General features: G+C 41.2%; 1 protein-coding gene across 1 annotated transcript in view; it reads right to left on the bottom strand.

Annotated features, from left to right (window-relative positions):
* Positions 1-25,179, bottom strand: part of LOC143103419 (uncharacterized) — a 46,619-nt gene that overhangs the window by 8,808 nt on the left and 12,632 nt on the right. Inside the window, exons 9-11 of the mRNA XM_076267201.1 lie at positions 25,073-25,141; positions 22,132-22,236; positions 21,201-21,377 (exon numbers count right to left, since the gene is read on the bottom strand). Coding sequence (XP_076123316.1) covers positions 21,201-21,377; positions 22,132-22,236; positions 25,073-25,141 — 351 coding nt within the window. The remainder of the gene's footprint in view (positions 1-21,200; positions 21,378-22,131; positions 22,237-25,072; positions 25,142-25,179) is intronic.

Here is a 25,179-nt window from a genome sequence, read left to right as displayed (position 1 = left end):
TTGCAACCAATTTGAAGTGCGGCTGCGCAGCAGAAGTTGAAGCATGCGCAGTGAAGAGGAGTCGCGGTCAGGCACGCCCACTCAGTTGCCACTCAGCGAGTTAAACACGCCCCTTGTCAAGTGAAACCCGCCCCCTTCTCCTTTCCACAATGCAGGTCGACTCGGCGCTGAAGGCTAGCTGGCTGGATGAATTTTGCGGCTGTGAGTTAGCTAAACAGTACAAACAACAATCGGTTTGTTCTTGTCTGGTAAGTGTTGCGTATCAACTGAAAAGTTATTTTTTTGTCTATTGTTGTTCTTAAATACGTCTAAGAGAGCTTATTATGTTGATTATAGACTGTGACAATTTAGTATGGTGAATACTAATGAGCTAACAACAGAAATACGGACAGCGAATTACATGCTAACGTTAGCAGCTACAAGGCTAAGTTAGTCGTTGAAGTGAAGATTAGCACACAGCTCCCGTAACAGTCGATGCATGATATACTTGGTTTTATTAGTTGTTGCTGTTTTCAAATATCTCAATCTTAATGTATGCCATCTCAACATGGAGTAACCATTGACTGTACATGGGGATTAATAACACTAGACAGTCAGTACAGTATATGATGTGATAAAGCAACGGTATGATGTGATAAAGCAACGCAAGTTAACGTTAACGTAATGTGAAGCATGGACCTCATCAACCCGTCATGTTAATGTAACTACTAGCCAGTTTGCCAGCGTTGCATTTTTTCTAACGTTAACGACAGACACCTCTGTTAGAGCTACTTCTGTGATGGTAGGTCCAGGGCTGCCAACTTTTCAAAAAACCTTGGAGTGAGATTTGGTGGGGCCAACCAAAATTTTGCTGCGTACATTTTTGTTTGGCTCATTCAGCATTATACCGTACAGTAAAAAAAACGCACATCAGTGGTTCTCAGGTGTAGGGACCAGGCATGGACGGATTATGAGCTTTCGGGCCCTTGGGCCCAGATGTATTAAGGGCTCCCCACTAATTGTCGTATATGTGGAAGGGGGGTTTGGGGGTACTCCCCCAGAATTTGTTAAATTAGTTTAATGTGATTTCCTGTATTCTGGTGCATTTTGGGGATGGGCAATACTAAATTCAATCAGATTCATAGCCTACATCCTGATGTGTTGATATTGAGGCAATGATTCCATGCAAAGGCTTGGGCTTCAGGGCCCCCTGACACCTTGGGCCCCTGGGTCTGGGCCCGGAAGGCCCGTGCAGTAATCCATCCCTGGGACCAGGGTCCCAGAGTTATATGAACATTGGTATCAAAGGGATCTAGCCTACTACTAGGACCATGGGCGTCGGAGGCATTGTGAAAGTGGGTGGGACATTTCAGCGGGGGGTATGGGGGTCCTCCCCCAGAAATGTTTTTTTGGACTAGATGCAATTTCCTGAATTCTGGTACATTTTAAAAGGTTATTTAGATACTTCTATATAACAAAATAAAGCCAGCCTACGAAATTAATAAAAAGTAAATCATGCATCATTTAAAAATAACTCAATAGGCTACTTGGCTACGCAATAAGGTTTCCATTACAGCACCGCGGACGTTCAATGAACGTATGAAAGCGGATGGTTTGTTTGAAATCCCGACACATGGAACGTAATAGTGATCATCAAATACCTCCCCAGATTTCAGTGCCCATCAGTCCCAACATTTAACAATATAATCAAACAGTCCAAAAGTTAATTAAATATCAAACTAAACCGAAAATGTCATGCTTTAGAAGGCCTACCAGTATGCCGCTCCAAGAAACGCATGTCTCAAAATAAAACTCGCATAAGAAATAAAGGGCTGTCTCGAATACAATCCTGCCCCTAAAGGCCTGTACTGTCTTAAGACCCCGGCCATAATTTGAGGATTTACAGTATCTAAGTAGACAAACTGGCTTCAGATATCCAACAGAGTGAATAGAGATTGTGCAGTCTTAGCTGTGGTTAGTGACGTGATGCTGTTAATGGGGAGTTTTACATAGCCTAGTGTAAACCTATAGGTTATTATTTATTTGGCATACCTATAAGGCTTTTTACCTTATCAAAAGTGAGGGGGACGACTGATCTCTTCAACACTGCGGGGGATTTGGCGCTTGTCACTGTGTGTGTGACAGAAGCGGAATGGGAGAATGCGTGTAACAAAAAAAAAAAAAGTTTGAGCGATTTACGCGAAAATGGGAGAATCCAATGAAAATGACAATGAAGCACTAAACAGATGCTGAAAACAGCACTGGTATTTCACACGGCAAAAGTGGGGGTGGGGGGGTCCAAACTAACAATTTTAAAGAGTGGGTGTTTTGTAAGAATTTAAGAAATGTTTGTATATTTTGCATCAATCAGATGCACTTTCAAAATAAATTCAGAGGTCAGACTTGCTTATTTTTATGGAAATATTTGTGCTGTAGCCTAAGCTATTTTGCACTTCAGAATTATAACCATGCACACACAGGTGGAATAGTTATGGTGATATTGCAATAAGTTCACAACCACAAAAACATATGCTACATTTCACAGTTCAGAAATGTGTGTACATTTCAGCACTCCATGAAATTATGCAGAAGTGGTCACCTGTGTTATTCAGCTAGTTTATTTAAGATAATATATTGGTCATTGTAATAGCCATAGCCTATAGCCTACATGATATTCCTTTTTCAGGATGTACCCATATCTGCATGATGTGAATGTTTGCATATGGCTTATGTCAGGCTTTATATCAATATTTGTGTCTCGTTATTTGATTTTCTTCATATTTTTGCATTAATGTCACTAGGAAGCATGCCAATATAAATATATTCATTTATCTGTAATGGGATGGCTGGAACCTGACAATATAAGAACCATGATAGTGGGATAATCTATGGCTGAGCAATTTACAAAAATGTATGTAGGCCTACTGACAAATAGTTAACATTAGAATACATTATAATTTCGCCCCAATGAGGCTATGTAGAAATGTGTTGCAATTTCAAAACCGGATTACTCAGGAACCACTTATTGCACAGAGGCATGCTTTATATCCTCGTATTCGGTAGGTTTGCTGTTTATTGTGAAATAGGGTTTTCCACGTGTTGTGTGAAGGGTTAGTGAAATATTAAACCGAGAGTAATGGGTAAATGCAAATATGATTAGCCTAAATTGCACGTCGGTTCAATGTTAATTCTCTCGCGAACCATTTATCACAGCAACTTGGCGCTAATATCATTGGAAAGCTTAGATTCCGCACGTTCACATGATGTGTGATATCATATGTATAGGTTTAGTTTAGTTGAACCTCATCTGCCAGGTATTTGACCTACCAGGTTGACACTTCAGCGTGAAAAATACTCAATAATACTCAAAGCATACCTGCAGCCGGGGAAATGCGGGGGGGGGGGGATGCGCCTGGGATGGCTTCTGAAGTAGCATCGCAAATGAGAGAAAATTTAGAAAATTCCACAGACAGGGGGTGCTCTTGAACCCTCTCACCGTCTCTGAAAGCATAATCGTGGCTCAACAGGTAGATCGATCTATAGGCTAAACTCATTTTTCAGGCATCTGACCGACCGGGTTGACACTTCAGCGTGAGAAATCGGGGGTGTGGCGTGTGAGCGTGTGAAACTAATCAAATGCGTGTGTCTCACGGCCAATGCGTGAGAGTTGGCACCTATGTAGGTCGGTAGCATAGACTGTAAAAAATAGATCGGTAGGTCGGTAGTTGTAGACCGCATAAGTGAATGATTGATAAATGAAACGCCTGCATTAAACACTACGCCAAGAACCAGTCACTTCCCAGGGATATCGGTGAACAATTGAGAAAGACCTTAGTTTGTCATCTAACGTCCATGATAAGTCATACTGATAACGTTATTTTTCAAGCTGACGCAAGTTAATAACATTCCCACCGCATATTTATGTTAAATGTGTAGTTAACATTAGGTAGGCTGTGAAGTTTATTGCACACATATATTTAATTCATTGGTATTACTAGTGGTGTTGAGTGCCTGATTAGATGCTTTGTAATGTTGTAAAATTGTCTGACTAACTTTATTGTAACTTTCCTTTTTGCAGGTAAGATGGCTGAATGTACTGGAGGTGGCGGCAAGGTGGTCTACATTAGTCTGCAAGCAAGGGAATGCCTACGTGAAGTGGTTTGGCTGGGGTGGTCTGAGGTGGCATGTCCTCCTCCTTTCTCCAAGTCCCCTGACATCCATCTCCCTGACATCACCCACCGTCACTGGATCAACCTGAAGCCCCTTATACATGGGACATGGCACAGCACCACTACGTTCTGAAAACACATGACTTTCAATAACTTCCGTGGCACCAAGAAAGGTCTGCCGCTGCTCTGAACCTTCTGTTAATGTGACATCATTCATACTTGAGGCTGTACACATCCCTTTGTTTCTATTTTCTTTATTGATGTCACCCAAACTTCAACTTTCTGTATGCCCCTGAACTCACACAAATTTTAAATTGCAATGCGCCATTTAACCAGTGGTGTAGTCTAGTTAGTTAGTTGCAGTGGTGGGTATACTGTGAGCAACCCCAAATGTTATTGAATACGTATCCTTGCCTATTTTAAATGGGTATACTGAGATGATGATGCTTTTTAAATGGGTTTACTGTGTAGTCCTGTGTATCACGTAGACTATACCATACCACGGTCATTTAACTGCCTTGGTATTTAAGTCAGAGGCCATTGCTTAGTATTTAACTGTAGCCTACACAAAGATGTAGACGTTACAAGAATATTAATATCAGAATAATTATTGATTGATACTAAATCAATATTGAATGTTTTTTTTTTTTCTTTTGTGTGATATATTATTCAGAATGTTGCAACATGACTGGTCTTCAATCAGCCAAAGGGGACTCATCGTAACTCCTCTCCTAGTTACTCTCCATTGGCTCCCTACAGTAGCCAGAAGGAAATTTAAATCTCTCACTTTGGCCTATAGGACACTGACTGGATCTGCTCCTTGTTATTTTAATTCAATGATCAAGATATACATCCCCAACCGCCCACTGCGGTCTTCTAATGAGCGTCTGTTGTGTCGACCAGTCTTAAACGCTAGGTCAAATTCAAGACTCTTTTCCTCAGTGGTTCCATGTTGGTGGAATGAGTTGCCCAGTGCTCTTCGTTCTTGTGATAGTTTTTGGTCTTTTAAGCACTTCTTATACATTATGGTTTGTATGCAGTAGTACTGTTTTATTTTCATTATAGGCTGTTGATTAATTTGACATTGTTGATATTCTCCTTAATGTAGTCTTACCATGTTATTGTTATTATATTATTGATTGAATGGGCATTATTATTTATTATTGCTTTCCCCCCTCATTTTCATTGTTTATTTCATTAGGCTATTGATTGATCCCTGTTTTAAGTATTATATTGCTTTGTATTTGTTAAGGGTAACCATAACCATCATCATAATGTGGTATTTTCTTATGCACTTGAAACAAAGAATAAAAATGTTTCTTTAAACGTAGTACCACTTTAAACACATCACACACTGAACAGCAAAGTAGCTTCCTGATTATGTGTAAAATGTTTACAGAGTATCCTAATGTAGTAGGTCCATGTTCTCATATTTTTACAGCTGACATGAAGGCTGCAATATTACATTTTTGATTTATAATGGAGCACCCTCTCTGGTAATGGAGCACCCTCTCTGACTAGCAAGCCTGTGGTAGACATACGATTACAGACATATTGAGAGAGCCTATCAATGAGTTGTCACAGTTTTCAATTTAGACGTATTATTTTGATATGATGTACGTCTACGGGAGGATTACACATCACTGGCAAGACCTGATCAAATCATACCAATGCAAAATGCTTCTCCAGCAGTGCAATCGCAGGTAACAACTATACCTTAACGCATTTTCAGATACCGCTGTTCTGAGCATACTAAGCATTTGTAACTTTGAATCCCTCCTCACATCAAGCTATGGTCCAATAATGTGTTCACTAAAACACAAGTAACGTTATTTGTCGGGCTGATTCATAAATGGGCATACCAGCATACCGAGGTTGTCGACCTAGCAGGCTAGGTGGCGTTTATTGCCATTCGCAAAACTAAGCAAGAGTTAACGTTAATGAAACTTAACATCGCCTTCTCCAGTGACTTAAGTGTATTCAAATGAAGTTGCAACGATGATGGCGGCAATCACTGGTTAAACCATTTGAAACAAGTAGGACTGTAAATGATGGTGACTATGGCTAACGTCACTTCAATATAGCAGAGCCCTTTTACTTTACCTATCAACTGGCTAATGCTAGCATGATGTAGCATGCTATGAGCTAATATACTTAGCATCTACGAAAGAACAGCACATATCTTTTTTCACAAAGAATCTGTCACAACTAACAACGATGTCTCTTACAAACAACTACACAATGTATGACTATCAATTTTGTATTTAGTCAGACTGTGATAAGATATAGCCTAATGATAATAACAGCAACACTTATTTAGGTTAGATTATGTGTCGAAATCAGGTGTCGTTAAAATAAGTGAGCGATGACGTGGTAGTGTCTGCAGCCTAGACGTTAAAACATAATGGACAAAGCGTCGTGTCTGCAGCCAGCCAGCTGTCAATCATAGGTGTAAACACGCCCTTTTTAGATTTGTTAATATAACATTAAAAAAAATAATTTCAGCGAGAAAAGAAAAATTGTGTGTATTGAAGCATCTTGAAAACAATTTTTTCGAATAAAAAGTTGTAGATACAAAAATAGTTTTAGGTGAGAAAAGTGACACGGAAAGTTGGCTACTTGGCCATTGAAATACATGGGGATGGGCGGAGTTACACATTGTACTGCAACCAGCCACCAGGGGGCTGGCTCTGGACTAGCGCTCGCATCACTCTTAACAGACGGCACACTGTCCAGTTCTATACAGTCTATGCGTCGACCAGATCCCTATCAAGAAGAAAACTAACGTTACATTAGCCTGCTTTGTGTTTGTGGGATTATTGACAAGCGTTGGCTAGCACTAACGTTAGACAAACTATGATGGAAGAAAGTGTGTTCTCTATTAAGCAAAGTTTCCCTAAAGTTCACCAATTGTCTTTAATATTATAGTGTAGGCTAAGTTAACTCACAGAAAGGAGGATGGTGCTAGGCTAGTCACACTTCACATTCATTAGGCATGCTAATGACATTGTAGCTGTTTTTTCTTTAATCGTGGAGACATCTTTTAAAATGAGTCTACAGGACAAATTACATGCATTTTATGAAGTAGAACGTTTTTTTTCCCACCATTGATATTAGAGGGGGAATTAAACCTGGTGTTCTACTAAGTTAGTGCTATGAAGCTTAGGCTACATGATTGATATTATGCCTTGTATTGGTTTATGCGATAGATTTAGATTTTTTAAAATTATTTGTGTTTGACAGAGCATTCAAGTTCATTTCATGGTAGTGTTTGTAATTTACCTAGTTTTAATCTGTAGCCTAACTATGTTTTTACAGGTGTTCCTGGACAGTTTTGAAACCGAGATGTCTGAACGCCTCAAATAATCAGCAGTAAAGGTAAATATTCTTCATCCAGGACCTTGTCCCATTACTCTTAAAGCATAACTCAAGCCAAAATGCAACCTAGGGTCTTTTTGTGAATGTACCTGAGTCAAACTTTCGTTTGAAAGCATAATTAAGTCAGAAGCGCCACCATTAAGCTTGACTGTATTGTCGTTTCTGGGTCAAATGCCATTTTGAATGGGAGTCGTAGGGGCAGAACTATTTTGATACATGATGATTTTGATTCATGCATCAAAATAATAGGCTAGTTCCCCAACGACTCCCATTTAAAATGCCATTTGACCCGAAAACGATAATACGGTTGTATTGGAAACAAAGGAATCTAAGGTTATCAAATGCAGAAAACAGGGTGGTTGCACTCATATCGGTGCCAAGGTGCACAACGCTTTAAGGAAAGACTACCTGGCCAGGTCTACCCATACCAGGATGGCAAACAGATGGTGTCAATACCAATTTGACCCATAAAAAGTAAATGGCAAATAGGTACAGATAATCTGTATTCATCTCATCATTGCCAATGGATTTCTGTGTAAAATATTGTTTATCTTGTAAAATGTTGTCCATCTTCTTTCTGTTCACAGACAACAGAGACAAATTCTCTAATACCAAGGTCAATGCATTTGACTGCTGTCCAGCCCCGGGTTGCCACCGAAAACTTTATGCATCTTGGACTGGAAGATGGTGTGCTAGTAAGGAAGCTAGCTACCACAGCTTTTGCCACCACATCTCAGTGTTGGGAGGGAAGTTCACTCACTGCACAACTCTACCAGCTGTACCTTTCCTCCTCAGCCATGATCCGTAACCACCATGGTTTTCTTTTTGGGCCAGAAGACTTTGCAAACAAATAAGCAATAAATGATCATGCATTACACATTTAGCCATGTTAGACTGTTAAGTTGTTGGCTGTAGGCTGGGTGTCCAGTAAACAATTTCAAGCTTAGAGGGCAAATTCTCTCACCTAGGAGGGTAAACAACTTTTGTTTTTCATTAAATCTGCATTTTGAATTGATGGTCTACCAATGAGGCCGTAGAGTATCGCGACACAATAGTGGCAAAAAGCACTTGCGCGATGAAACATGCATTCGGGTGTATTATATTATATATTATTTCACACCCGTAGATATTAAATGTGTGTGCGCAAATTCTCTCTGCGCATGCGCACTCAGAGGAAACTGCTCCCCAAGCATGGAAAAAAATGCTGCGAGCGAGGAGGAATCTGACCAGCGCTCCAAACAGCCACTCGAAAAATCTATGCATGTAAATAATATAATACGGCCAAATGCATGTTTTATCGCGTTACCACATCCAACTTGAAAAGATATGCTCAAGAGATCCATAACTTTCAGAAAAATGTTTTACTTTTGTTATGGATGAATGTTATGTTTTGTTGTACTGCGACTGTGTTTCGAATGCTCATAAAATATATTTTTGTATAATGTACTTAAGAACACTTAAAGTTTGAAAAAAGTTGTTCCATTTTAGCACACTAATTACACTCAAAGTATAAGTAATAAGTATAAGTATAAGTAAGTTGGTATTAAGTTGAACTAGAGCAGGGGCTTCGCTCTCTATTATTCAAAAAACCTCCTGAAGACCGAACCCTTCCAAGAGTATCTCCTCTCGTAGCACTAATTACAACTAGCTAATTCTAGCACTTAACCACCTGACTAGAACTGACACTTGACTGTATAAAAACAGCACCCACTGATGCACTTTTTCCTATTGTACTCTACATTTTTTAATTGTTTTAAATTGTTCTAGAAAAGCTTTAAACGGTTTACCAGGTTGTAAGTCGCTTTGGCTAAAAATGCGTCAGCCAAATGTAATGTAATGTAGATATCCAGCATGATGTCTTTCCCCATTGAGATCCGATGTGTTTTATTTTTTAAACTGTATCATTTTTTTGAGCAGTGTATAGTAAGAGTTAAGGTTTGCTCAGAAAGAGAAGAAGGTACAATAAAAATGTATTGATGATATACAGTGGGCAGTGCTTCGACTTGGCCAGCTTCACTCGCGGTCCGCGCGTGGGATCACGCGGTATCACGCAACTTTAATTTGTATTTTCCCAGTGAGACGCTGCAACAACCCAAACAACCGGTAGATGGCTCAAGTGAGTAGGGTGTCTCGTAAAAAGAAATGGAGCCTGGAAAACCCTACACAGACTTCACTACAGACTTTAGCAGACTGGTTTAGAAATAATTTAATAGCCAGAAATATGCCTGCCCTGCCCTAATAAAGAAATATTTGGTTAACTGCGAGTGAATCCCGTTTGCAGCCGTAGAAGAAACGCAGGACAAATTAAACATTCTGGTTTTCTCCGAGTGCAACGATGATAGACAGACATCATTTGGACAAAATATAGAGCATATTAACCTCCGTTGCTCAGCCAAATGCCTTCCTGTTACGTCCTGTTATCACAGAGTTACAGGCGATAAACGATTTTTTAAGGTCACAAGTTTACTTCATTAGCGGTTTATTTTTTTGATTATTAAAGAGTGTTTTTCATTTAAAGGTTTGACTTCATGCTTATTCAGTAGAGCATTTAGTGCTCTTCCCAATCCCAGACGTTCACATTGCATGTTTGTTTGTAATGGATGCAACCGCGAGATAGGCTACGCGTTTGACGGCAATGAGTTGTGAACGGACATGAACCAAGACATATAGCCCAGCAGCAATCTAGGGACTGTTCGTTATTTATTGAAGGGGCCACCGGATGAATTTTGAGTGCTTCAGTCAAAAGTTGCATGACCCTCCCTTGCCTGCTAGAAATTGTTCAATGACCCTTCGACATAATTGTTAAAAAATACATGACCCTCCCCTTGCCAATTGTCGCCTGTCTTCCGCCCGCGCTGCTTTGCGCCACAACCACACACTGTGATAACGTTCTTAAATCAATCTTTCGTGAGCTTGCATGCTACCAGTCCTTCCTTTTCAAATGTGTTGCGCCTGTTTGCACAATTTTCACAAATAATCATATGTGATTAATAATATGATAAATAATCCCTGTGCATGGGGACCGAAACAATGCATGCCAACTTTTTCCGTGTTTATCACGTATTTATCACTTTCCCCCGCTGTCTTGCCGTAGAATAGGCTATCCCAGATTTTAATACTCTCATAACAACCCTGCCATCGGGCCTGTCTCTGTGTTGCCCTGTTGCTACCCCTTGCCATTCCAACGAAACAGATGTCTTCAAATCATCGTTTTCCTTGCTTGAATGTCATAAACATACAACTTTATGCAGCAGAATTACGCATAGGCTACTTGGAACATAACACATTTGACAAAGGACAGATGTATCGTAACACCCCCAATTATCACCACTTTTGTTCAGAAATTCTAAAACAACGATGTTTTTTAACACTTCAAAATAACATTTGCTAAATTAACCTTACATAGGGTGTGGGCGTCATGACGTAATTACTCCGCCATGTTGATTGCCTCCTTTACCGCTACTCAGACTACTGCCTATGACTACTGCATAATGTAGGCCTACTCCCTCTCAGCCGTTAATAATGCTGATTTTGTCAACATACCGGTACCTGGCTTCTCTATTGAATGCGTCCCGGTAAATTCCAGATCCTTTTCGGGATTATTCCAGATCCTTTTCGGGATTTTAACATATTTCTTCTATCTATTTTTCTATCTATTCTTTCTCAACTCTACTTCTAGCTACATCTCTTCATTCAACAACGTTATGTCAGAGTTATTTTAACGTTCGCGTAGCCATCAACATGGCCGCCAAGTCCCACAATGCAACGCGGATCCCACGCCCTATTTTTCAGTAGCCATAGGTGTGTAGATTTGAACAAAATCTGGTTTGGTTCTTAACGGCACATGGACGGTTAGACCGAGAATTCTTGTCGTGAAATTAAAATTCCACTGGAGCTCCAAGCGGTTGTGTACACGCAGCCTTACAACACTGTTTACAGCTCTTTGAGTCACGGTAAAATGTCATTTTTGGTACATAGCTAATTTAGATACACCTATGGTGTGGGTGGTTGCGTCTCTTTAGGAGTCCGCTGTCTTGGTTTGTATAGAAATGGATATAAGTGACACATACACGCAAGACGGTGGAAATACGGGACCGACGGTAATAGGGGGAGTTCCAATATGTTGCTAGTGACAAAATATTAACTTTCAGGGCCCTATCATGACATTCTAAAGTGCATCGTCACTCGTCAAAAGTCTATTCAAATTTAGTAGGATGTCCAGTTCACATTGGGAGGGTTTTCGTCCTCAAAAGTGGAGCGCATGGCGTAACAAGGTGTTCCTAGGTCTTTTAATCAGTCATATGGGTGTGTTTGGGGCATAACATCATTTTAAACCAATGAGAATGACATCTGTCATTCCCTTTAACGGCGCAACGTGCGATATGTCAAATAAATGCATCGGTATTTTGGCATTCAACAGCGCATTTGAAGGAGGCTGCTTGCGAGACCGTATGGAATAGTCATTGTTAAACCATGCTTTACTAAAACTTAGCATAGCCTTCATGCATTTGCACTCGTCTATTATTTGAACTCATTGGCAAAGTGAAACTAACTTCACCAAGGAGTCAGTCAACGACAAGACAGTTATATGCAGTTACTTTCACTATTGACTGACAATGGGTTACCATAGAAAACATAGGCTGGAAAAAGCAACACTTACCCTAATGTTGCTCAAATGACTAAATAAAACAACATTTATCCTGCAGAGGAGTTGCTTATATCGTGACAGTGCGTCTTCAGCTGTGCTCCATTGTCTCTCGCCTCTCCCCTAATCACTTTTAACCGTCATTACCAATTTGCAAATGATGGTGAATAACTACTCATCATGAGATGTACAGTATTTCGTAATATCTTTATTCTAATTATGTTTACCATTGTAATCGTGCAATTTGTAATGCTTTGCATGGACGTGCGCTGGTGTGCGTTCATGAATGATAGAAGGATGGTGCGTGCACCTGCCAATATGACTGTTGACATGCGCTCTTAAAATAGCATATGAACAACTCGCCATTGACTTCTGACCAGGTTTAGGTGGTGTATGATAGCGATTTTTAGACAATGCGCCAGGTCCCTCCCTAGGTTGTTAATTGCCACACCCCTGGGCGCAATGCTTAAAAAATAAAGGTGCAAAATAACGAATTCAACTTCGCGCCGGTGAATAACGAACTTTACGCCATGCGCTGGTGACCGAAAATACAGCCCTCAGTGTTTTACGATGTCTTTGTCATGGGGAAGTGTTTTCCCCCATGCATTTATTCTAGGCTACTGTCAGTGACTGCCGTGAGAGAAGCGGGTTCTGTGTTTTGTTCATGTCAGTGACTGACGCGAGAGAAGCGGTGTCTGTGTTGTGTTGCATTGCGTTGCGTTAATTTATTTTCATTGGGCATACCGTGCCGTGCCGTCCACAGCTCTTCAGTTCTGACAAAGCCAACATGAAACAATGAGTGCAGGAAGCGCGTTTGTATGGTTATATTGCTTGACGGGGGGATCCCAAGCAGCTTTCAGCCATACGGCTACTTTGAGAACATTTCAATTCACCCGACACTAATATTCAAAATGTTGAAAACTATTTCGGCATAGCCTATAAAGCAGTTTAATTAAATGGAATGTTAGTTGTAAACAAACGAGCTACTTGGTGAGATCAGGGGTCCCCAACCTTTTACGTACCATGGACCGGTTTGATTCCCATTTTTTTTTTCACGGACCGTGGGGGAGGGGAATTGGGGGTTCGGGGGTTCCATGTTCCATATGTGTTGTGCGTGCATTACTTGAAAAGAACTAGCTCCAGTAACAGTGAAGGTAACAAACTCTTAAAAACGTGAAAAACGTGAACTTGAAGAAGTGAAAATTGAACAATATGAACTGTGAAAATTGAACAACTTGAAGCTACATCTATCAAGTGTGAACATGCTTAACAAAATATGGGAACAAAACATGGGAACTAAACATGCATTATGAATATAATCAGTGGGAGCCCTGTGCTTGTTTCCCTGCAACAAGACAGTGACACCCTCAGTGTGTTTGAAATGTCCAGTCGATTGCGCAATTTGGTTTTAGTTGCAGTCATTGCAGAAAACCCGGCCTCGCATAAATACGTGGTGGGAAATGGTAGCAACGTTTTCAGCGCTTTTACGGCTATCTCGGGATATTCTGCTTTGGTTTTGATCCAAAAACCCGCCAGAGAGGTTTCCTTATACACACTCTTAAGACCACCGTCATTTGCAATTTCGATCAACTGCTCTTCCTCCTGCGCTGACATGTTAGGACTATTCGGGATATTGACAAATGGGTTGCGGACCCACTCATTGGTTTGCCGTGGATCTTTGGAGGATGGGAAGTAGCCTAACGCTCAAACTCATTTGAAAGTGCAACAAGGTAATCGCGCACCAGCTGCAAGAGAAAGGGCCCTGCCTCAGTCTCTCCCAAAACCCCCACTACTGTTTGGAACATATCAAATACACCCCGTCCCCATTCGTTCCCACAAATCAAGCTTGGCTTTAAATGCAGCGACTTTATCTGCCAGTTTAAAGACAGTCGTCATTCTCTCCTGGAGTGACATGTTGAGGTCATTAAGCAACCCGAATATGCCACATAGGTAAGCGAGTTTTGACACCCAGTCCTCATCACTAAAATGTGCAGCTAACGGTGACTTTTTTTCTGTAAGAAATCTCTGCAGCGGCTCTCGCAACTTAAACACCCTGGCCAGTGTCTGCTAAAGATGCTTTTTTTTTTATGCTCATTCTAGCAGTTTAGCTAACTTCGTGTGACACTACCGTTCGCCAAGAACTGATCAAGTGAAGTGAGCGGACCTGAGGCTGCGCAGAGCTGAAGGCAATATGTAAAGTGTTGAAGGCGGGACAGACGTAAGAAAATAGACCTGGCAAAATGCAAACATGTGTGCAATCAAACAACTGCATATAGGCCTATGCCATGTAAAAACGTGACATTATTGCGAATTAAATTGAGTTTAGTTTGCATGCATTTTTTTTAAACTCATGTCGTAGGCTACGGCCCATTTAGGAATGTACCGGCCGCTGCCCGGTGTTTGGGGACCGCTGCCTTAGATGGCAGGAAAAATCTTCAGCCTATTGTAGCAGGGTAAGCAGGTCCTGCTCTCTGTTGTCTGTCTCTCACTAATTACCATGATTGACAGACCCGCCCAGTCATTAGCCTTTCAATGATATATTGGCAGGCAGGTGCTTCCTGTGAGAGCACTCCTGCCTTTTCCCCTTCCGGGGACCTGATCATGGTGTTGCAGTGAAATGCACTGGTTTGGCTGACTGGTTGGCATCCTGATGGGCTGCTGTACAGCCAAGTGGCGTCAAGTGGGCGACGTGATTTGTTCAGTTTGGACAGGGCTGGTCCCTCATAGGATTTTATTCTGTGTGGCTTGAAGGTAAGCTCCTTCACTCTGATGCTCACCTACTCGCCGTTTTTTTATCAAATAGTTAAAAGGAGTAACTATAATATTTCTATTTTTATAGAGACAGCACATTTGATCATTGAAGATTGGCCACCTGGTGCATTGCCTGCCATCACCAACGGGCTGCTGTTTTGTCTCTGGATGTTTATTTTCTTTTGTGCAACCGTTGTATTTTGTGTTATTTGTTTGTCCCAGTTCAGTACCACTAGAAACAGGGGGCCTTGACGGGTGGTTACAGTCTTTCCCTGGTTTCACCTGGTGTGCCTGACGTGAATTTTCGTCACTTGTTGCAGTGCGAGTGTGAGCTGTGTTGAAGTGTCATAACTTGTTTGCAGTGCCATAACTTGTTTGCAGTGCAGTGTACATTGTGTGCACGATAGCTCTGTCTCTCTCCCTCTGCTGTTCCACCAATGATCAAGCCCCTGTCCTGTCTATTGTTTTTATGTCAAATCCTGTAGCTCCATTTGTAAAATAAATAGATATATTTCCTAAAACACGTCTCTGCCCAGCATGTGTCGAACCTGTGTTGCCAATTAGCAAGGTTGTGTGTGTGAATTGGTGACCTATTTCCTAGTGGTGACAAAAACCCTAGGTGGCGTAGTCTGCTACTACTTTCCCCTCTTGAATCTGCCACACTATTAACTGACCACCCGATTCACGTTGGCTGGGGGGGAAGGGGGGCCATCAGACATTTGTGACCAGTTAATTCGGCCCTGCCCCCAACAAATCACACCTTCCCACCTCTGACAGCTTAAAAGAACTCACAGACCTATTCACAAACCTGCGGCATTTTGCCGTGTTTTGAAATCCTATGCAGCTTTCAATAGTGAGGAAGCAATTTTGCATTGTAGGCATAACTAACATGCAATAACGCCACCAACAACAACCAAAACTAGGCTAATCATTGTCAAAATGTAAATTAAATGTAACATTATTGTGCATCAAATTAAAATGTTCTCTTTTGCAAACGTAGGCATAGTAACAGAATAATTTAATAATGTTACAAAGATACTACATCAATCGTATGTTTCATTAGGCTACTAGGCTATTTGTTTTGCCTTACTCATTATTCATTTAGGCTAGGCCTTTTTATTCAGTTATTAACCATCTTCCGTCCTTCTCACTACTTGTGTAGCGCACGCATTCTCCGACCTGTCACCTGTCACTCATCATCGGAAGGGAGGTGTTTGGAATCATTCCCGCGTTACAATCGTCAGCCAATCAAGGTGGTCACTTCAGTCAAGCTCGTGCATGAGTAATGACGTCATCTATAGCAACGAAGACTCACTCCTAGTTTAGGAGTTGTCTGAAAGGCTTTGTGAATAACTTTTAAGAGAAAACTCCAAGCTAAAATCTTTTAGTGCGATTTAGGAGTAGCCTACTCCTAGTGGTAAGATAAAAGCCTTTGTGAATAGCCTACGGCCCCAGTTATTCATCATCTTCCGTCCTTGTGTAGCGCACGCATTCTGAGACCTGTCACCTGTCACTCATTATCGTAAGGGAGGTGTTTGGAATCATGCCCGCGTTACAATCATCAATCAAGGTGGTCACGCTTGCCCATTTACACAAATTAATGGTCGAATATTACTGATGATCATTGTTATTTAAGAACATGCAGTGTGCGTAGGGCACCAAAAACATCTTGCTCGTAAAAAAGCATCATACCGCACATTGTGGCGGGTCTGTTATTTACTGTAGGCTGCGCAAACCACAGGGCAAGCCTGCATTCGAGGCCTTCTGTTGAAGAATTTTATATAAAGCCTGCGCTAACAGTAATCCTCCTGCCCCTGATAGGCCTACCACAGCTGTGGATATGTGTGGAATGTTCAAGTAATAACACAATCCAATGTGTGTCTCAATTGTACCCCGCTGACCAGACCACCTCACACATTTCTCTAGATTTTGCAACGAATTTACATGACACAATGCCATAAAATATGCCAGTTTTAGGACACAGAATAATGTTTGTAATGATACCAGTTAGGCCTACGTTTAACAGTAACAAGTGTAATGAGCTATTCATTGTCGAAGGTGCATGGTCAAGTGAAATTCTTACTTTGGAAAACAAACATTTGCCGAGATCATCGCCGATCATCAGAATATTGCTCTGGACTGCAGGTAACTTGTTAACCCAGTGGTTCTCAAACTTTTATTTAATTCCCCACTTTGATCAAGGGGCATGACTGATGATAGTGGAGATAACGTGAGGCCTTTGCCAGTCAGCATCTCCGACGGTAGTCTACCCTATTAAAAATAGGCTATAAGTTTTCGATGTCCCAAACGGAGAGACATAGGCTACTTTATTGTTTTTAACGATCTCTATGCTACTCACAAAAATGTAGGCATGGGGACATGATGAAGTAGGCTATCCAACTGTCGTGTGTTAAATTATTGTGATTACGAGCCAGTGGTTTTCAAACATGCGTGACTCGGACATGTAACTAAATGCAACAGGCTCATATCGTCCTCGCATTCGCAAAATGAGGACCAGTGTTTTGTCAAATTGCAAATAGCTATTCGTTTTAACGAATTTTTATGATAGTATGCTTTTTGTAAAGGCTACTATCTTAATCTTGGAATATCGGGAGGGAAGTGGCGCGTCTGCAGTCAGCCAAATATGAATGTAATTCTGCGGCATAAAGCAGATGTATTTGTTTATTGTACAGAAACAGAAAAATAAAAATGACATGTCAAGCAGTCAACTGACTACATTGCAGTCAAGAAGTAGGGTAAATTAAGACACTGTTTTGATTTGCGTAGTTGCATTTCCCCCAACACTGACAATAACATAGCAGATTTCGATTTTCGCTACCACCGTGTAGTCAAGCCTTAAGCCATACCCAAGTAGCCTTAATCGAGGTAATGTTTAATTATGCATGAATTATTTTTGTTATTGAATTCGTAGGCTGGGATTCCTCTCGGTAACAATTATGTTTGGTAGCCTCCTGCTTTTTCAGAAGGGGCGGCAGTCAGGCTACTGACAGAGCGATGTACAGTGGCAGAGCGACGCACAGTGGCTGAAAGTGGTACTAAAGCTTCACGCAGCTTCACACCTCGTAATGCGCGACTGGTGGTGTATATTTTCACATTTAGAATCCGCCATATTGGATTTCAAAATGGCCAACATCAGGTTTGTTTGGAAATCATGTCAATAGCTTCCTTGACCCTAAAAATGAAGTGTTAGAACTTAAAAGACTTGTTTATCTTGTTGAATTTTGAAGTTGTATCAACAATTCTATTAAGAATGGTGGCCATATTTGAATTCAAGATGGCGGCCACTAGGGGGCGCTATTTGTTGGGGTCCATTTCAATTTTTGATCACTAGGGGTAGTAGTATAACTCTGCCAAGTTTCATGCTTTCTGTGAAAACTGAACGATTCCGGTGCTTAGCAAAAGTCATGTAAAATATGTAATTTTAATGTAACCCAAATTTATAGGCTATTGTCTGCCCTACCAAAATGTATGGTCACCGCACGCTACTGGTTATGCTACAGGAAAAGTGAGACAGATCTAAAACTTGTGGCATATAGTGATTGGGCAGCCGTGGCCGTGGTTAGCACTTCGGACTCGTGACCGGAGGGTTGCCGGTTCGAACCCCGACCAGTAGGCACGGCTGAAGTGCCCTTGAGCAAGGCACCTAACCCCTCACTGCTCCCTGAGCGCTGCTGTTGTTGCAGGCAGCTCACTGCGCCGGGAGTAGTGTGTGCTTCACCTCACTGTGTGTTCACTGTGTGCTGAGTGTGTTTCACTAATTCACAGATTGGGATAAATGCAGAGACCAAATTTCCCTCACTGGATCAAAATATACTTATATACTATATATACTTCTTTCAATTGACCTGTCGCTAAGCTCCGCCTCCCATTGTTACCGTGTGAAAACTCGGACAAACAAACCAGACTTGATTAGAAATACATTGTGGACAATGGCAGCTGACAGTATATCAAAGCAGGCTTTGAGGACGTTTTGATCGATAAAGGATTTACTTTCCTCCAGAAGCTATCAAAAGGGACTTAATTATGCTATGGAGGGCAGGGATGGATTACTGCACGGGCCTACCGGGCCCAGGCCCAGGGGCCCAAGGGGTCAGGGGGCCCTGAAGCCCAAGCCTTTGCATGGAATCATTGCCTCAATATCAACAAATCAGGATGTAGGCTATGAATCTGATTGAATTTAGTATTGGCCATCCCCAAAATGCACCAGAATACTACCCTGGAAATCCAGAGTTCTCGCGAGAGAACAATTTGAATTGTGCCCGCAAGATACTCTGGCCACGAGCAATGATCCAAATTTCTTCTACCTCTCGAGCGAGAGGGACCAATCAAATCGGTGTAGGTGGGACAAAGGCGAGCTGCACTGATGACGACGGTGCTGCGACGTCTGGAATCATCTAGAAAACATTGCAAGATAGCTACCGATGAACAGCAGTTGTTTGAAACGGCTTTGGCCGCTACAATAAAGGATTTAGATTTGGCTTTTCAACTAAAAGAGGAGCAGAAAATCGCCCTCAAATCGTTCCTTTGCAAGAACTGGATACGTCACACCGTGAATTGTTGTGATTGGTCGTAGCGTTATCCAACTGCGTGCAGTGAGAGTTTCAAATGCATGCTTGGTGCCGCCCCTCGAATTGGGCCATTTTCATTACTCGTGGGCAGACCCTTAATCTGAAAGATTCCAGGGTCTGGTTTACCAGGCTACCAGAATACAGGAAATCACATCAAACAAATAAAAAAAATTCTGGGGGAGGACTCCCAAACCCCCCCTCCCACATATATGAAAATGAGTGGGAGGCCCCTTAAAGCAACACCAAATAGTTTTTTGCACCTTAAAATAATGTTTCCAAAATCGTTTCAGTGGTTCATCAACTCGTAACAGGGTGAATGGCACTTCTGCATTCGCTTCGCAGCCCTCTATCGGCTATAACCGCACTATGTAAGTTTGCCAGATCGGGTAGCAAATCTGTAGTTCGATGGAATGAGACATAAGAAACTACAAATTTGACTTGCATCTGAAGTCGCAATACATCGTACTTTCATAAAATCATGCAACATATTCTACCTTATCTGTGGACATTGTTATTTGCAAAGCCGGTGCTGGATAAACAAATAGTGCGTTTGACAGAGGAAAAGTTCTTTGGTGTTGCTTTAATACATCTGGGCCCAGGGGCCTGAAAGTTAATAATCCGCCCATGATGGAGGGGTGTATTCAGAACTTTAGAATACATACAAGGTGATGAGCAGTTGTGGCGAGTACCAGTGCAAATCACCTTGCAAAAACCACTGACGTTAATGCTAGCTAGCTAGTGGAAGATTCATACTAGGAAGATATAACTAAGATATGTTAGGTTATGTTAATATTTTATGTAGTAAGAATACAGTAGTTGGTTAATGACCATTTTCATCTTGGGATTTAACAGGGAACCTGTGCCCACGTTGTTGACTAAGTAGCCTACATTACGTTGAGCTGTTGCAAACGCGAGAGACGTCCTGTAGGCCAGTGTTTTTCAACCACTGTGCCGGGGCACACTAGTGTGCCGTGAGAGATCATCAGGTGTGCCGCAGAAAATTACCCAAATGTCACTCACTGGTCCAGAAAAGCAACTGTTGCATCAAAGAATTTATAACCACATGCTCTCATTGATTGTATGATTGCACTATTTGTGGTATGCAGGCATTGTACAACGGGGCCCCCATATCCAGTATTCACAGAATCATCACATAATCACACAGTTCATAACAACAATTAAATTAGATCACCTACAAATGAAACAGAGGACGCTTGTTTTATTGAGCAGATTTTGCAGAAGCCATAATAAGGCAATATCTGTGTATTATTTGACATTTTTTCATCACACAGGATGTTAGTGTGCCGAGGGACATTTTAAGTGTCAAAAGTGTGCCGTGGCACAAAAAAGGTTGAAAAACACTGCTGTAGGCTACTGTTGATGAAAATATACCCCGTTTTCTAGCCTCTCGGGGTACCGGCTATCAGTATTACACGTCCCCCATGCAAAACGTTTGACCATGGTTATCCGTTGGGGTTTTTTGAGTTAATAAACTCCATAAATAACCATTAATTTGTCATTTTATGCCTCCTCCCTGTTGTTTCCTATGGAGTTGTCCGAGCTGATGTCCGAGTCCCGTTGAGGCTGGACTGTCATTGGCTAATCAGTGTTCTAAGGGTGGCACAGGTCAATATTGTACTGTACATTGACCCAAACCCCAGAATAAAACACAACAGAGAGGTAGCTCACCTCCACCTTCAGTGCTCCCCTGGAAACTCCACTCAGTGTGTATGGACTCCTGGGAGCCACATTCAGAGGGGGCTTCAGACAAAGCTGCCGAAGGTGCTACAGAAGGTGATGGTGATGGGTATGTGCCATAGCCTGAGGTTTCCACTGTGAAAACCTCAGATCTGTCATCTCCACCCACTGAAACAGAGTATAAAACAGCATCAAACCATGTAAAATAGCCTACAGGACTTCCACTAAGCACCTTTTTTTCACCACACAGGCAACACAAGGCCACTCTGTCAGTCGGCATCCCAGCTTGGACTTGGTGCATGGTGGCCTTTCCTGATTTATATTTATCTGCTTGGTGCATGGTGGCCTTTCTTGTTTTATATTTATCAGCATTGCCACAGCAGTGTCTCCTGATCAGTTTATGACTTACTGGTATTGTACCTTTGCCATCCTGACTAAACAGCCTTAAGTCTTATATCCAAATTTTTATTTTTTACAGATTATTATTGTTTTTGTTTTGTTTTGTTTGAATATGTAGCTCTTGTAGTCTGTGGGATAACCATCATCAGGCAAAATTACTTGGCTGTGATAGAGATGAGTCACTGATGCTTTGATTTGTTTTATTAACTGATTATGTGAGACAGCTGCTTGGTGGCATTGACACAAGTGTGAGAAAGACCAAATTCCACCACCCACTGATCTTTTGGTTTTATCTATTTATTCATTTTTCTTGTCGTATGTTTCTAAGAAAGAACAGAGTCAGACTTTATAAATGTAATTTAATTAAATTTAACTTAATTGCTTAATTTGTTGGTGTTGTGAATTCCACCCAGCCACACTCAGATACCGACTCTGACAATTATTTACCAACAAAACATAGACCTAGGAGAACAGAATAAATGCCTCTAACAATAGCACATTTTAGAAGACATTTAGTACTCACTGATTGAGGGAGTTGCCATGCTTCCCTGCAGACTCAACTCATCCAATCGTGCTGCAGCCTCATTCAGCTCTCTGCTCTGGTGATCTGGTCTATTCCGTTTAAATACTAAGTCCAGTATTAAAAAAAAAAAAAAAAAAAATGTATTTAGGTAGTGTAACTAAATGGGAGGTCCAATATGTACTCATAATTTCTGAGTAAATAGTGACTTATGTATCTTAACATAAACAATTGCATTGACTTTAATTATTATGACCGCCGCTAGCGAAGCTAGCGAAGCTAGCGAAGCGGTCATATAGGGATTGTCAACGTTTTTTTTTTATTTATTTTTTTCGTCATCTACTTCCTGAATTTTTGGTCAACGATACCCGGGACACCGAACCACCGGGGCACATGAAATTTGGTGGGTATGTAGCCCCACTAGACTTTTACGGAAAAATTTCGTTTCGTCCCCGGGGGCCACTCCCTCCCCCCGAACCGCAAAAAAAGCATTTTTTCCTAAATAACTACCTGAACCGTGGCACTGAGGATGAAGAATCTTTTATGGTATGTTGGTCTCAAGGGCCCACATCAACCTGGCCCATAATCACTAATTTGTGATTTGCACCCCCCCCGGTAAAAAATGAAAATGCAATATTATTCTGCTTTAATCGCCCCTATCTTCAGTTAAGATGTTCAGAACTGCACCAAATTTTATGTGTATGATTGACCTGGCATTCTCTGGGGGTATGCCAAGTTTCATAGAATTTCATCCATGGGGGGGTCCTAAAAAAATTAGGTTATGTGTACATTTAGTGACTGTACACTCATTGGCCTGTAGATGGCGGTGCACACATATACACATGCACACACACACAGGCACCCACATACTATCGGTATTAGAACGGCCGATACATAATTACAAATTCAGTAGGATTAAAAGAAAGCCAAAATAAATATTCATCATCATCATCATGGCTGCATTTCCAGTATTGGTGATAAGTAGTCGTTTGTCCACTAGATGGCGCATCGTTGCAGTGAGACGTAATTTTGTTGGAAATTAAAAGAAAAACAATGGACGCTTCCTACAAGGACTGTTTACTGCAGAGAACGTCTAATAAGGATAGGACAATGTTCACATGAAATGTAATTCCCATTTCTTCTTGAAGCCGAAATAAATCTGAGGATGTTTATCGGACATGCTTGGTTTTTACTGCAGGTAGGCTACGTTAATCTTATAATATCAATAAGGACCTAGGTACAATAATGTTACCGTTAGCGTTGGTTGAGTGATGGAGGCCAATTTGATTGCATTTGTAGAAAACTATAAATGTGGTTATACCAAGCAAATTGATAGCAGCACTGTAATTGTATCTTTCGACTGTCATTTGTTGCAAGTGCTACAAAAATCATTCTTTGCAATGGAAGATTTATCAACGTTACACCGGTCTGATACAGTTTTGCCTATAGGCTACATGCCTGAGACTGAGACGCCTGTTTATTTTGTTTGAAGTGCGTGCAGGGTGTGAGAGGGGAATCGATGTGCTTTGATTCCAGCTTGGTAGTTGTAGTCTGTGAGATTAAAAAGCACGTGTGTGTGAAGTATCCAAACAATGACACCTTCATTTCATTATGGCTGCTTTAGCAACACACCTTAAGCTACTGTGTAGTGGGTCCCATTTAGAAGTGGCTACTTCATTCACGCTTTCCTTGACTCATGGAGCTGCGTGAATTTTATTACAACTTTTCGCACGATATGGGAGTTTAAGTCCGCTTGATACTGTAAGGCGTAAGCCATTGGTTTCCAAAGGAGATTTTATTTGTGTCGCCAGCATAGCCTATTGCCAATTTATGTTGTAAATAGGCCTACCTTATAGGCCTACCTGTAGCTTAGGGAAGCTAACAGCTTTCTATTAAGATCTAGTTTGTTAGTTACAGTTTTGTCATAACTCCCTGATGCATTTTTGCATTTAGAATAGCCAGAGCGTGGATATCTCAATAGGAAAATTAAACAATATCAGGTGCCTATGGACTAGGCTGGGTGAACCCAGCCTGATCTGCCCGCTATTTCTTTTTTTATTTCTTAAAAGATTGAGCTTGGTCTGGTGAAAGCCAGACTAGCCATGGACCTCAGTTACACAATGCAAGGGAACATGAATCAGCCTATATTTGCACGAACAATAACGGACAACAGCTCTTCAACTTTGGCCCGTTAAAATGTGTATGAACAGTCTAGCGACGCATTTCATCATCAAGGCCCATTTGGATATGTCAGTTATTTGCACCACTGGTTAGATGTAAAACAGCATTTCGTTTCAGACTACTGTTACTTAATTTGTGCATTAACAATAACGTTTCAGACTACTGTTACTTCATTTGTGCATTGACAATAAAGTATTACATGAACTAAAGATCTTATGTAGAAGAAGAAACATTCACAAAAAATCCATCCAAATAAATAAAATTATGCTGATACCTTTTGCTTTTCCCAAAATACAATGTAGCCTACAGGTGTAAGTGACCTTTCATCAATCTAGTTGCAATGGATGAACTGTGATGAACTGCCCTACTTGTGATTGTTTCGAGATTTTAAAGGTTTTATAACAATGCTACATCTTCTTTGGCTATTCTACAATCTATTCACCTTTTCAGCACCAGTAGGCTACTTTCTGTGCAGCCGCGCACACACACACAGGCATGCCAAACAAGCATACACAAAAGTTTCAGGAGTGGGGGATGGAGTAAAATATGGAGACAAATTGAAGTCTGATTTATTTTCGCGGAACGGATGTACAGGACTGAGCGGCGGTCATATTTTGTACCGCTATGCGGTACATCTAGTTTGTTATTCATTTTAATAAAAACAGATAGATCATATTATACTACATGTTTGAGTTGACGATTAGGGTGGGATATATATTAATTCAACATTAATATTAAGAAGGGATAATATGTCATAACGCACCTCTGAAGAGAGTCGCCCATCTTGTCCTCTTCTTCGCCTCTTTCTCCTCCTCCGCACCTCTAATTTCACCTAAACACCCCAGACAGGCTCTGCTATGTGCTAACTTT

This window comes from Alosa pseudoharengus, unplaced genomic scaffold, assembly GCF_046254945.1.
Source record: "Alosa pseudoharengus isolate Yale_2024_CS ecotype anadromous, Long Island Sound unplaced genomic scaffold, YU_APseudo_1.1 YU_APseudo_1.1_scf_40, whole genome shotgun sequence".
NCBI lineage: Eukaryota > Metazoa > Chordata > Actinopteri > Clupeiformes > Clupeidae > Alosa > Alosa pseudoharengus.
Note: the sequence above shows the minus strand (reverse complement) of the source record. Positions and strands in the feature narration are given on the sequence as shown.